The 14,087-nt window shown below is 42.5% G+C and overlaps 1 protein-coding gene across 4 annotated transcripts in view; it reads left to right on the forward strand.

Moving 5' to 3' along the window:
- LOC110521515 (casein kinase I) overlaps positions 1-987 on the forward strand; it is a 42,702-nt gene extending 41,715 nt beyond the window's left edge. For all 4 annotated transcript variants that reach the window (XM_036968895.1, XM_036968894.1, XM_021599117.2 and 1 more), the window contains 2 exons: positions 531-637; positions 911-987. In XM_036968895.1, the coding sequence (XP_036824790.1) occupies positions 531-637; positions 911-965 (162 nt within the window). In that variant the 3' untranslated portion in view covers positions 966-987. The remainder of the gene's footprint in view (positions 1-530; positions 638-910) is intronic.
- The last annotated feature ends 13,100 nt before the right edge of the window (positions 988-14,087 follow it).

Here is a 14,087-nt window from a genome sequence, read left to right on the forward strand (position 1 = left end):
CCTCCCCTCTCCCTGGAAAAGGGTGTGATATAGGATCTGATTGAGCATGCACTGTCTCAGAACGGACTCAACCTTTAAAGGGATGAAGGGGCAACAGCATCTCAGGAGATGCCTGTTATCTACATCCTTCACATGAAAACATGACAATTCGGAAGTGGATATTTCACATCTAGAGTCCTTTATGGCGCAATTATGACTCTCTTAATGTGATGTACAGTCTGCCGTCTCAGATGATTACGTTTTGAAGATGATTTTTTAGAGCAAATGTGCCATCTAGGGTTTTGGAAGGGAATTGCATCCTTTGAAATAATGACCTCTTTTTTACCAACTAATAGATCCATTTTAAGTTTAAATGTCACGTGCACAAGTACAGGGAAATGCCTTTCTTGACAGCTCTTTTACAATGTAATGTCGTCAAAGGTAAGAGTCATAAGCTAATGCTCAATCTCTCACTTCATATGAAGGATAAATGACAGATAATTAGTCATGCACAGACATCCTGTCTGAATTCCTTGTGTTCACCTGTACAGGTGATGAGCTCGACGAATGGAGAGCTGAACACTGACGACCCGACGGCGGGACACTCCAACGCTCCCATCACTGCTCCCACTGAGGTGGAGGTGGCTGATGATACAAAGTAAGACAGCTGTCTGCCCCTGGCGTTGACTGCAGTGGCTCACCATGCTCTGCTCGGTCTCACTACCTTTGGCAGTCGTTGCCAGAAACACATTGTCAGATGATATCTGAACCCAGTCTGTCAAAACAAAACACTTAACAGGTTCCACATGTTTACGGCCTCTAATGTTCAGTTTAGCCTCTCTTTTTTTTTTTTGCTTTAAAACATTGCATTTTTTGATATGCAACATTAATTTCCTTTTGAAACTAAATGAGTGTGTGTCCTTGCCTGCAGGTGCTGCTGTTTCTTCAAAATGAGAAAGAGGAAAACTCTCCAGCGGCACAAGTGAAGAGACGACCTTGGAGGGAACTTGAAACATTCTGCTCACTTTCAAGTTTTAAATGGAAGGAACCACACCGATCACCCATCCTATCTCCCTTTCCCTCTCTCTCTCTCCCTTTCCCAATATCTCTCTCTCCCTTTCCCAATATCTCTCTCTCCCTTTCACAATATCTCTCTCTCCCTTTCCCAATATCTCTCTCTCTCTCCCTTTCCCAATATCTCTCTCTCTCCCTTTCCCAATATCTCTCTCTCTCCCTTTCCCAATATCTCTCCCTTTCCCAATATCTCTCTCTCTCCCTTTCCCAATATCTCTCTCTCTCCCTTTCCCAATATCTCTCTCTCTCCCTTTCCCAATATCTCTCTCTCTCCCTTTCCCAATATCTCTCTCTCTCCCTTTCCCAATATCTCTCTCTCTCCCTTTCCCAATCTCTCTCTCTCCCTTTCCCAATCTCTCTCTCGTGCGCTCTCTCTCTCTCTCTCTCTCTTCCTTTCCCAATCTCTCTCTCTCTCTTTTTTCCATCTTTCTCAGCGCTCTTCTGCTACAGGCGTGTAAAGCAATGCTGTTGTCCTACAGACTTTGTGGGCATCACAACAGACACTGGCTTCCAAAAGAAAGAAACCGTTAAAGTACCTGCATAATAAAGAGAGAACGTTTAAAAGCTGTAACAAAGAAACACGAATATCGTGGCGTGAATAGAAAAAATGGATACTGTTTGAAACAGTTGTTGTATTCTAGATTCCATACATAGCATTTACTGTTCAACAGCCATTGATCTGAGAGAAATGTCAATGAGTCGAGGGAAAGAAATCTGTTCCATAGAAATAGTCCTTTATTTGTGGGATCAAGGTAAGAAGCAAGACTGAACTATACTAATGATAACTCTGGAATCACTGAGCGCAACAGGAAACACTTCATCTAAATCAGAATTGGAGGATGTTTATGCTGTTGAGTTTTTTATTTAATCCTCCGTTGTTTTCAAAGTCAACTCCCTGGGTTGAAAACAAATGTTTGTTTTAGTGTACTGGAATTCATTTTGTATTCTTTTTTCTTCTCTGGCTTTCATGTCTGTCAATGTGGACTTTGTAGCACAGTCACTGGCCTCAGGTACTGTGGAAGATGGAGAGAAACTGATATTAAGCTCTCTTCTTCTTGTTGCACTTTTGGAAACAAAAAGAAAGTACAATGGGATTCTAGGTTTGAAATTAACAAACAGGAAAACAACTGAAGACTTATCTAGGAAGAGTCCTATACAAGGCTAACACTGACTGTACAAACCATTAAGAACACCTCCCCAATATTGAGTTGCGCCTCCCCTCCTCCTTTTGCCATCAGAACAGCCTCAATTCATCGGGGCATGGACTCTACAAGGTGTTGAAAGCATTCCACAGGGATGCTGGCCCATGTAGACTCCAATGCTCCCACAGCTGTGTCAAGTTGGCTGGTTGTCTTTTGGGTGGTGGACCATTCTTGATACATACGGGAAACTGTTGAGCCCAGCAGCGTTGCAGTTCTTGACACCAGCTGGTGCGCCTGCCACCTACAATACCCTGTTCAAAGGCATTTCAATATTTTGTCTTACCTATTCACCCTGGCACACACACACACACACACTCCATGTCTCAATTTTCTCAAGGCTTAAAAATTATTCTTTAACCTGTCTCCTCTATTTCATCTACACTGATTTTGAAGTGGATTTAACAAGTGACATCAATAAGGGATCATAGCTTTCACCTGGATTCCCCTGGTCAGTCTGTCATGGAAAGAGCAGGTGTTCTTAATGTTTTGTACACTCAGTGCATATCTGAGTAAGGGCTGAAATGTCAATTTACATGAAACAAGATATCTTTCAGTTTTATTTCTACATCAGAATAATTTACCAGGAAATCATAGTTTGTGCCTTTCCAAGTAAAATGTTTAAAGCTCAAGTAAGTGTCCTGCAATGACATTTTATCTGAACTGTTCCAAATGTTGCTCATTAACTGTGTGTGCGGGCGTGTGTGTATCTCTCTGAAAGCATCGTCTTTCTGACATGTCCTACTGTCTCACAACCACCGTGTCCATCTCCTCTGCTAGGACAATCAAAAGATCTTTACAGTTTAACTCTCTAGGTGCACTCGACAACAAAAAAAGAGGAAAGATTTGAAAGCTTGTGCGTTGTGAGCTAAGCAATTCTAGTCATTGGTGGTGGCTGATCAAAGTTAGGGCCAGCATGCAAATACATCAAGTTTATGTTTAAAGATGAAAATGAAGCGATTTTCCCATCAATGACTGAAGTTGCCACAAGACTTGAATTGGATACAAAACTGTTTTTCTTTTGAAGTTCCTCGCTGCAGTAGTTTTATGAATCTGCTTGAACGTTGTAATGGATATATATATATATATATACACACACACACAATAGGTAATAGGTACAGCGGTCCCAAATAGTTATTTTTTAAATCAAAGATGGCTGCAGTGTGTGGTCGCAAACATTAGTTCACAAGCGAAGCCCCCAAACCCCCTTGATTGTAATACTGTAAATATCCCCTTCTACGAAAGACATCACTATGCCCTTTAAAATAGCATTCCATATGCTTGTGTCATCATTGTGCTTATGAGTCAATGCCATGTGACCCAGAATGTATTGTTGTCATGAGGTCAGTCATACATGTTCTGTTTTTTTTCTGTGTTTTTTTTTCCTGTAGATGTTAACATGAGGGCATTGGGGTAGTAGGGTTGCAAAAAAAAAAATGGAAATATCAATAGCAGCTATGTACATGTTTATAAACGTCTCAAACTAAGAAGAGCAGGGGAGACATATTGGGCTAAAAATGTGATGGAGTTAAATTAAGGAAATAATTAGTCTCTTTTGTAAATAGCAATAGTTTTAAATTGGGATTTTAACATGTAGTGGAACTGTTTCCAGTTTGGTTGTTTTCCCATAACTTTAAAATCAGAAATCTATTTAATTCCCACTTTGCTGTCTGCCACCATGCTGGTAGAACTCTTTTCCAATTCCTTTCCTCCTAGTTTAACCCCTGGCTATACTGTGAGTGCTCTGGTGATACAATATTCAAGTGATACAGTATTCAATGCAACAGAATGGATATGACTTTCACCAATACAAGAAGCTTTATACTTATGGTCATTCTGATTCTTAACAGGGCAAATTCCATTATGATTCTGGTGCAGTATTTGTCACTATGCTTTACTCAAATTATGCTAAACTTTTTCAATATGAAAATATCACTGATTGTAATCGCGATGCTGTTGATCAACCTGTATGGTATTGGTCATGTCTTGTTTGGAGTTCGAACTAACCTCCGTTCTTGACGTGTTATGTGAGATGGGGAAGTGAAACATACTGTAGAAGGCTTAGCCTGTTCAACTGCCATTAGTATTAGGCTAGAACTGGACTACATATACCTAACTCACCATGTGGGTAATAAAAGAGAAAAAAGCCCTTTTGGTAACACACATTTACCACCCACACAAGCAGCCTGGTCTCATAGACTAGATGTAACATAGTAAACGTAAAACCAGGACACTCAAATTAGTATGGTAGGGTAACATAAGACAGATTACTTTAGTAAAAACAAACTTACTACTTTTTAGCTACTTTGCAACTACTTAGCATGTTAGCTAACCTTGTAATTTGTTACATACCCTGCCTACATGGCCAAAAGTGGTTTTGGCTATTTCAGCCACACCTGTTGGTGACAGGTGTAAAAATATCAAGCACACAGCCATGCAATCTCTATAGGAAAACATTGACAGTACGGAAGAGCTCAGAGACTTTCAACTTGGCACTGTCATAGGATGCCACCTTTCCAACAAGTCAGTTCGTAAAATGTCTTCCCTGCTAGAGCTGCCCAGGCCAAATTTAAGTGCTGTTATTGTGAAGTGGAAACACCTAGGATTAACAATGGCTCAGCCACGAAGTGGTAAGCCACACAAGCTCACAGAATGAGACCGCTGAAGCGCACAGTGGATAAAAATGGTTTGTCCTCGGTTATAACACTCCCTACCGAGTTCCAAACTGCCTCTGGAAGCAACGTTAGCACAAGAACTGTTTCTCGGGAGCTTCATGAAATGGGTTTCCGTGGCCGAGCAGCCGCATGCGAGCCTAAGATATCAATGCTCAATGCCAAGCATCTATTGGACTGGAGCAGTGGAAACGCATTTTCTGGAGTGAGGAATCAGTCTTCACCATCTCAGTCCAACGGACGAATCTGGTTTTGGCGGATGCCAGGAGAATGCTACCTGCCCCAATGCATGGTGCCTACTGTATAGTGCCAAGTATTTTTTGGTGGAGGAGGAATAATGGTCTGGGGCTGTTTTTCATGGTTCGGGCTAGGCCCCTTAGTTCCAGTGAAGGGAGATCTTAACGCTACAGCATACAATGACATTCTAGACAATTCTGTGCTTCCAACTTCGTGGCAACAGTTTGGGGAAGGTCCTTTCCTGTTTCAGCATGACAATGCCTCGTGCCATACTGAAATGGTTTGTCGAGATCAGTGTGGAAGAATTTGACTGGCCTGCACATAGCCCTGACCTCAACCCCGTTGAACACCTTTGGGATGAATTGGAACGCCTAGTCAGGCCTAATCGCCAACATCAGTGCCCGACCTCACTAATGCTCTTGTGGCTGAGTGGATGCAAATCCCCGCAGCGATGTTCCAACATCTAGTGGAAAGCCTTCCCAGAAGAGTGGAGGCTGTTATAGCATCAAAGGGGGGACCAACTCCATATTAATGCCCAGGATTTTGGAATATGTTCAATGAGCAGGTGTCCACATACTTTTGGCCATGCACTGTATCATATGAGTTAGAGCAGTGGTCACCAGCCGGTTGATAGCAATCTCCAAGGCGTTCCTATCACCAAACATTTCTGTAAAAAAAAAACATTTTTAATAAGATAAAGCCTTTTTAAAATGTATTTTTATTAATTTATTCACCATGTTGGCGGTAGGTGCACTTGATTCAGCAGCCCTAACGCCGGAAAGGCAAAGTGTTCCAATTTTTATCTATTTCATCTGTCTGAATGTTGAACAAGCCCAGAGAGCAAATTCGAGTGCACCTATAGGCCTACCACTGGCCAATCAGATAGCTCAGATCACTGTGTCTGCACAGTTTCCTCGAGCCAAATCATTTTTTTTGGTCACATACACATGGTTAGCAGATGTTAATGGGAGTGTAGCAAAATGCTTGTGCCTCTAGTTCCGACAGTGCAGCAATATCTACCAAGTAATCTAACAATTCCCCAACAACTACCTAATACACACACATCTAAAGGGATGGAATAAGAATATGTACATATATATAGATGACGGTGGCCGAGCGTCATAGGCAAGATGGTATAAGATGCAGTATGTACATATGAGATGAGTAATGTAAGATATGTAAACATTCTTATTAAAGTGGCATTGTTTAAAGTGATTAGTGAGTCTATGTAGGCAGCAGCCTCTCTGAGTTAGTGATTACTGTTTAGCAGTCTGATGGCCTTGAGATAGAAGCTGTTTTTCAGTCTCTCGGTCCTAGTTTTGATGCACCTGTACTGACCTCGCCTTCTGGATGGTAACAGGGTGAACAGGCAGTGGCTCGGGTGGTTGATGTCTTTGATCTTTTTGGCCTTCCTGTGACATCGGCTGCTGTAGGTGTCCTGGAGGGCAGGTAATTTGCCCCTGGTGATGCGTTGTGCAGACCGCACCACCCTCTGGAGAACCTTTCAATTGACGGCGGTGCAGTTGCCGTACCAGGTGGTGATACAGCCCAACAGGATGCTCTCAGTTTTGCATCTGTAAAAGTTTGTCAGGGTTTTAGGTGACAAGCCAAATTTCTTCAGCCTCCTGAGGTTGAAGAGGCGCTGTTGCGCCTTCACAACACTGTCTGTGTGGGTGTACCATTTCAGTTTGTCTGTGACGTGTACGCTGAGAAACTTACCTTTCCCCCTCCACTACTGTCCTTTCGTTGTAGATAGGGCAGTACTCCCTCTGCTGTTTCCTGAAGTCCACGATCATCTCCTTTGTTTTGTTGACATTGAGTGAGAGGTTGTTTTCCTGACTCCACACTCCACACTCACTTCCTCCCTGTAGACTGTCTCGTCATTGGCAAACTTGATGATTGAGGTTGGAGGTGTGCATGTCCATGCAGTCATGGGTGAACAGGGTGTACAGGAGGGGACTGAGCATGCACCCTTGTGGAGCCCCAGTCTTGAGGGTCAGCGAAGTGGAGATGTTGTTTCCTACTTTCACCACCTCGGGGCGGCCCTTCAAAGTCCAGGGCAGTGTTGAGACCCAGGGCCTCCAGCTTGGAGAGTACTATGGTGTTGAATGCTTAGCTGTAGTCAATGAACAGCATTCTTACATAGGTATTCCTCTTGTCCGGATGGGATAGGGCAGTGTGTTGGCGATTGCATCGTCTGTGGACCTGTTGGTGCGGTATGCAAACTGAAATGAGTCTATAGTGGCAGGTAAGGTGGAGGTGATATGATCCTTGACAAGTCTCTCAAAGCACTTCATGATGACAGAAGTGAGTGCTACGGGGCGATAGTCATTTAGTTTAGTTATCTTTGCCTTCTTGGGTACAGGAACAATGGTGGCCATCTTGAAGCATGTTGGGACATCGGACTGAGATAGGGAGCAATTGAATATGTCCATAAACACACCAGCCAGCTGGTCTGCGCATGCTCTGAGGATGTGGCTAGGGATGCCGTCTGGGCCAGCAGCCTTGCAGGTTTTACTCACGTCACAGAATGGGCATTTTAAAGTAGTACATTTTCTTCTTCATTGGCTGATTGCTCCCAAATCATAGGAATCACCACCCTGGTGACTACTTTAAAATGGTGGAAGCCCTCAATAGTAATGGCCAAGCTAAAATGGGTTATATTTATAATGAGTCCTCTATCTAATTATTTATTATTATTACAAGCAAGAGGGTGTAACTTCAGCCCACAATGCGGGGCAATCTGCAGGTACGCCCCACTCGAACATCCCATTGGTTACTGCTAGAATGCCCACTAGCACTTCCCATTTGTTCGTACACGAACACCTCCCCCGTGTCGAAAAAGATACGCCTAAAATAAGACTATTTGATGCATCAAATAAGCTTTTAATTTGACACGTCAAATAACACAATTTTGTTGTAGAATGTTGGGTGTGCTAAATTTGCACGCAGAAGCCAAGCGCCACCACTACAATCAGTAGCACTGTCAATGCTGTACAAAAAATAATTATGAAAGCAAGCACACACACCAGCCGCAATGGGTTTACAATACAGCGTTGGCAATATTATATTTGTTCGATCGAATGGGAAAATGTCTGTGTGAGCATTTGAAATAAGATCAGGATCAAAAATGTTTGAAATATCTTTAATACAGATGTTATTAGAAACTCCTGGGTGTGGGTAGCTATCTAGCTTAAGCGTGGTACCATCCTAGCTGGCACCAATGCAAGCAGACTGAAAACAATGACCAGTAGAAACTGCAGTCATTATCAATATTCTTAACAAGGTAGCCACAATAAGGATTCGCCATAAAAGTGGAATTTGGGGTTCACTTTCAAAATAAAAGTCTACGTTTGAAAGTGATGCAAATAGTTAGTATTGGTGGAATCATGCCATATTAGACTAGATCATGTTAAACAAGGTTAGAGTGCTGGAATGTGGAGCAATGAAATGCCGTATCAGTCTACTCGGTGACACACACAGAACACAACTGTGAGGAGTTTACACAAATATTAGCATCGTAGCTCTTATTGCAGGACTTTAGCTGTGTGAAATCACCTCCCCAGTCAGCCTTTTGTGCGTATTGCCATTCAAATCGCAATGTACAGCATTACCTAAGGATTTGGGATCAATGAAATGGGGAAGCAGTCCACTCAGTACCTAAGTGTTTTTTTTCCCATAGTCCTCAGAGTTTTCAGACTCCAAATCATCCATGTTTGTATTGTTTTTCCTCTGGAATAGTGTTCAATACAGTCGGTTGACTGGTAAAATAAACGTGGCTCATTTCACAGTGGTTTCAGAGTCCCGCAATAAGAGCTACAACGCTAATGTTCAGTGGGTGTCAATGAGTAAACTGGTACCCCATGTCATTGATCCAAAATCCATAGGTAAGGCTGTACAGTGATTTCATTTTATTTAACCTTTTATTTAACTAGGCATGTCCCCAATGCAATTTTAAAGTCTAATACATCCACAGTGCGATTAACAGATTTTTGCCAAATTAATACATTGTGTCTTGATTAATTTACATAACAACATTCAAACGTCGTTTAGTGTGATCTGTTCAATTGTGGCACTATTTGTATTCATTTGCATCACCGTCAATGATAATTTTATTTTGGAGGCGAACCGTAAATTCCACTATTGTGACTAATCTAATCCTTATTGTGTCTAGTTTCACAGGTGGGTCTGACCAACATTAATCAAATAAGAACTGTCATAAATTAGGGGTATTTTAGATTATGACACTTAATTAACTAAATAACTAGCTAGCTATAGCTACTGAAACAGATTTTCGTTTTTCTAGAACATTGTTTAAATCAGCTAGCTAGCTTTTTTTTTTAATGACCAGCATTTTCCCAGAGCTTGGGGAAGTGTGTCTGAGCTGAAGTGCGGAAGTTGCAGGTGCGGGACACACCACTTTACCAGCATCATAGCATACGTATCCGTGGATCGCTGAAACATATGAAATAAAAGTGATAGTGTAATTTGTGTAATAACTACGTAAAAAAAATGAACGTGTTAAATTATTATCTGGTGTGCAGTCATATTTAGGTCATGATTGGTCAACAAGCTTATTTGACTTCTATCTTTTTTGACACACAAAGACACACGGCGATCCATAAAAACCAGGGTGCGACTTTATGAGTAACTGTGTTGCTCTGTGTTGTTGTATACGTTCACAGGACAGCTGTTCAGACAGTGGTCGCGATCCTATGCACAGGCGTTGCTGATGCATGCCAGGTCTTACAACGCCTGGATAGGTATTTTAAGTATCAGCTAAGAGCATCGTATTTAAAAGAAATCTGGTACCAGACGGCAACAGTCGATGACGTAACACGCAACCGTTGGTTGATGCATGCAACGTCAGTGCAGGGGAACGCGACCAATGTGTGGACCAATGTGTGGTTCTACCGTGGTGATTGTGACCGGTGGTGTGTCCTTAGCAGCAGCAATTTCCCTTTGCACCCTCCTTATCTGGCCTATTAGTATCCGCCAACGTAAGCGTCCAAATAAATTGTTCCCCTGTTTAGAAGTTGCTGACGCATGCCAGATCTTTACAACGCCTGGATAGTTATTTTAAGTATCAATGAACCACATCATATGTTAATGAAAACTGGTGCCTTGACAGAACAGTCGATGACGTGGCACACAACAATTGGTTGATAAATGCAACGTCTGAGCAGAGGATTGCGACTGTTATTTGTGAGGTTGCAGTATTTGGTTATTGGGTTTTGTTGGAGGGTATGGTGGTGGTGTTGTAATTTACTGCTCTTTATTCCAGTCTTACTGGAATATCATTTAAACAGTGGGAGATCTGCTCTATAGACAGGTGAAGTTTTTTTTGCGATCGAAGCATTTTTGACAGGTGAAGGGTGAAAACCAGTCGGCAGCTTGAGGGCATTTAGCTAATATTCTTTGCTTTTCATTCCGACAAACTGGCGCTGCTAATTCCAGAAATATTTAGACTTTTATTTTGTATTTGCTACTTGCAAATTTGGTCTTTGCCGCACAATTTTTTTTCTGCCATAAAGTAAAGCCACGCCTCCCTCTAGTGTCAACATGCTGAACTACATCTGTTTGATATGGGCCTTCCGCACAACAGCACTCAAACATGGGCACACTGGTTGAATATAATATCTGAGTTTTCTATCCCCTTCCTATAATTGTTCTCTCCTCAATAGGTTTCCCCAGTGCTCCTGTCCAGATCAATAGTGTGCAACTGCAGCCTGCAGGAACACCCCCCTTTCACTCTCCACGCTCACGCATGACACCCTTATGCTTGTGACTCTTTTGAATGCGGTCGAAAGGGACCTAAAAGTATTGACTGAGTTTTTTTCGACCCCACCTCCCAGAGTCCTACTTGCTAGCTAGCTGGAGCGAACACCTGCCCTGTCGAACACCTGCCCTCACCGTCATTAACCGAACTGCGCGAAAACAGTGCCAACAGGTGGGGGCATTGTTTACCCGTATACGGCAAGCTAGATACCGTTGTCACCCCCGCCCCTTCTTCTGTTGGGTTTATCGGCGGCTGGCATCCAACGTTGTTCTATCTTAAAATTGACCGATATAAGTATAAAGAGGGTTTCCTGCAGATGCAGAAATGATGCAATTGCACCCTTCTGGCAGAAGTTAGAGAATGAGACTACACAGCAGTCAACTGAAGTACGGAGATTCACCATTACACTGACTCATCTGTGGGGAAAACATTGTGCCTGTTCACATGACAAAGACCAGGAAACCTACAGTATACCCATTGGAGATGCAAAGGTAACAAATCTGCACGTTATCACCCCCTTGTCTACAGTGCATTCGGGAAAGTATTCAGACCCCTTGACTTTTTCCACATTTTGTTACGTTACAGCCTTATTCTAAAATGCATTAAAGTTTTTTTCTCCCTCATCAATCTACACACAATACCACGTAATGACATACAAAACCCGTTCTTAGAATTGTTTGCAAATGTATAATAAAACCACCCAGGAAATATCACATTTACGTAAGTATTCAGGCCCTTGACTCAGTACTTTTTTGAAGAACCTTTGGCAGTGATTACAGCCTCAAGTCTTTGTGGGTACAAGCTTAGCACACCTTTGGGGAGATTCTCCTATTCTTCTCTGTAGATCCTCTCAAGGTCTGTCAGGTTGGTTGGGGAGCGTCGCTGCACAACAATTTTCAGGTCTCTCCAGAGATGTTCAAGTCCAGGCTCTGGCTGGGCCACTCAAGGACATTCAGAGACTTGTACCGAAGCCACTCCTGCGTTATCTTAGCTGTGTGCTTAGGGTCGTTGTCTTGTTGGGAAGATGAACCTTCACCCCAGTCTGAGCACTCTGGAGCAGGTTTTCATCAAGGATCTCTCTGTACTTAGCTCCGTTCAACTTTCCCTCGATCCTGACTAGTCTCCCAGTCCCTGCCGCTGAAAAAGATCCCCACCACATGATGCTGCCACCACCATGCTTCACCGCAGGGATGGTGCCGGGTTTCCTCCAGACGTGACGCTTGGCATTCAGGCCAAAGATTTAAATCTTGGCTTCATCAGAACAGAGAATCTTGTTTCTCATGGTCTGAGAGCCCTTTAGGTGCCTTTTAGCAAACTCCAAGCTGGCTGTTATGGGCTTTTTACTGAGGAGTGGCTTCCTTCTGGCCACTCTACCATAAAGGCCTGATTGGTGGAGTGCGGCATAAATGGTTGTCCTAAACTTTGAGTTTCGAGTCCTAAACAATTCATAATGTGCTCTTCACCAAATGTAATACCATTTCATATTTTAACAAGAGTAATAGTATATTACATTTACACAAATCATGAATGCTTTTAAAAATATCCATATACAGTGCCTTGCGAAAGTATTCAGCCCCCTTGAACTTTGCGACCTTTTGCCACATTTCAGGTTTCAAACATAAAGATATAAAACTGTATTTTTTTGTGAAGAATCAACAACAAGTGGGACACAATCATGAAGTGGAACGACATTTATTGGATATTTCAAACTTTTTTAACAAATCAAAAACTGAAAAATTGGGCGTGCAAAATTATTCAGCCCCTTTACTTTCAGTGCAGCAAACTCTCTCCAGAAGTTCAGTGAGGATCTCTGAATGATCCAATGTTGACCTAAATGACTAATGATGATAAATACAATCTACCTGTGTGTAATCAAGTCTCCGTATAAATGCACCTGCACTGTGATAGTCTCAGAGGTCCGTCAAAAGCGCAGAGAGCATCATGAAGAACAAGGAACACACCAGGCAGGTCCGAGATACTGTTGTGAAGAAGTTTAAAGCCGGATTTGGATACAAAAAGATTTCCCAAGCTTTAAACATCCCAAGGAGCACTGTGCAAGCGATAATATTGAAATGGAAGGAGTATCAGACCACTGCAAATCTACCAAGACCTGGCCGTCCCTCTAAACTTTCAGCTCATACAAGGAGAAGACTGATCAGAGATGCAGCCAAGAGGCCCATGATCACTCTGGATGAACTGCAGAGATCTACAGCTGAGGTGGGAGACTCTGTCCATAGGACAACAATCAGTTGTATATTGCACAAATCTGGCCTTTATGGAAGAGTGGCAAGAAGAAAGCCATTTCTTAAAGATATCCATAAAAAGTGTCGTTTAAAGTTTGCCACAAGCCACCTGGGAGACACACCAAACATGTGGAAGAAGGTGCTCTGGTCAGATGAAACCAAAATTGAACTTTTTGGCAACAATGCAAAACGTTATGTTTGGCGTAAAAGCAACACAGCTCATCACACTGAACACACCATCCCGACTGTCAAACATGGTGGTGGCAGCATCATGGTTTGGGCCTGCTTTTCTCCAGCAGGGACAGGGAAGATGGTTAAAATTGATGGGAAGATGGATGGAGCCAAATACAGGACCATTCTGGAAGAAAACCTGATGGAGTCTGCAAAAGACCTGAGACTGGGACGGAGATTTGTCTTCCAACAAGACAATGATCCAAAACATAAAGCAAAATCTACAATGGAATGGTTCAAAAATAAACATATCCAGGTGTTAGAATGGCCAAGTCAAAGTCCAGACCTGAATCCAATCGAGAATCTGTGGAAAGAACTGAAAACTGCTGTTCACAAATGCTCTCCATCCAACCTCACCGAGCTCGAGCTGTTTTGCAAGGAGGAATGGGAAAAAAATTCAGTCTCTCGATGTGCAAAACTGAGAGACATACCCCAAGCGACTTACAGCTGTAATCGCAGCAAAAGGTGGCGCTACAAAGTATTAACTTAAGGGGGCTGAATAATTTTTCCGTTTTTGACTTGTTAAAAAAGTTTGAAAAATCCAATAAATGTCGTTCCACTTCATGATTGTGTCCCACTTGTTGTTGATTCTTCACAAAAAAATACAGTGTTATATCTTTGTTTGAAGCCTGAAATGTGGCAAAAGGTCGCAAAGTTCAAGGGGGCCGAATAC

This window comes from Oncorhynchus mykiss, chromosome 30, assembly GCF_013265735.2.
Source record: "Oncorhynchus mykiss isolate Arlee chromosome 30, USDA_OmykA_1.1, whole genome shotgun sequence".
Taxonomy (NCBI): Eukaryota; Metazoa; Chordata; class Actinopteri; order Salmoniformes; family Salmonidae; genus Oncorhynchus; species Oncorhynchus mykiss.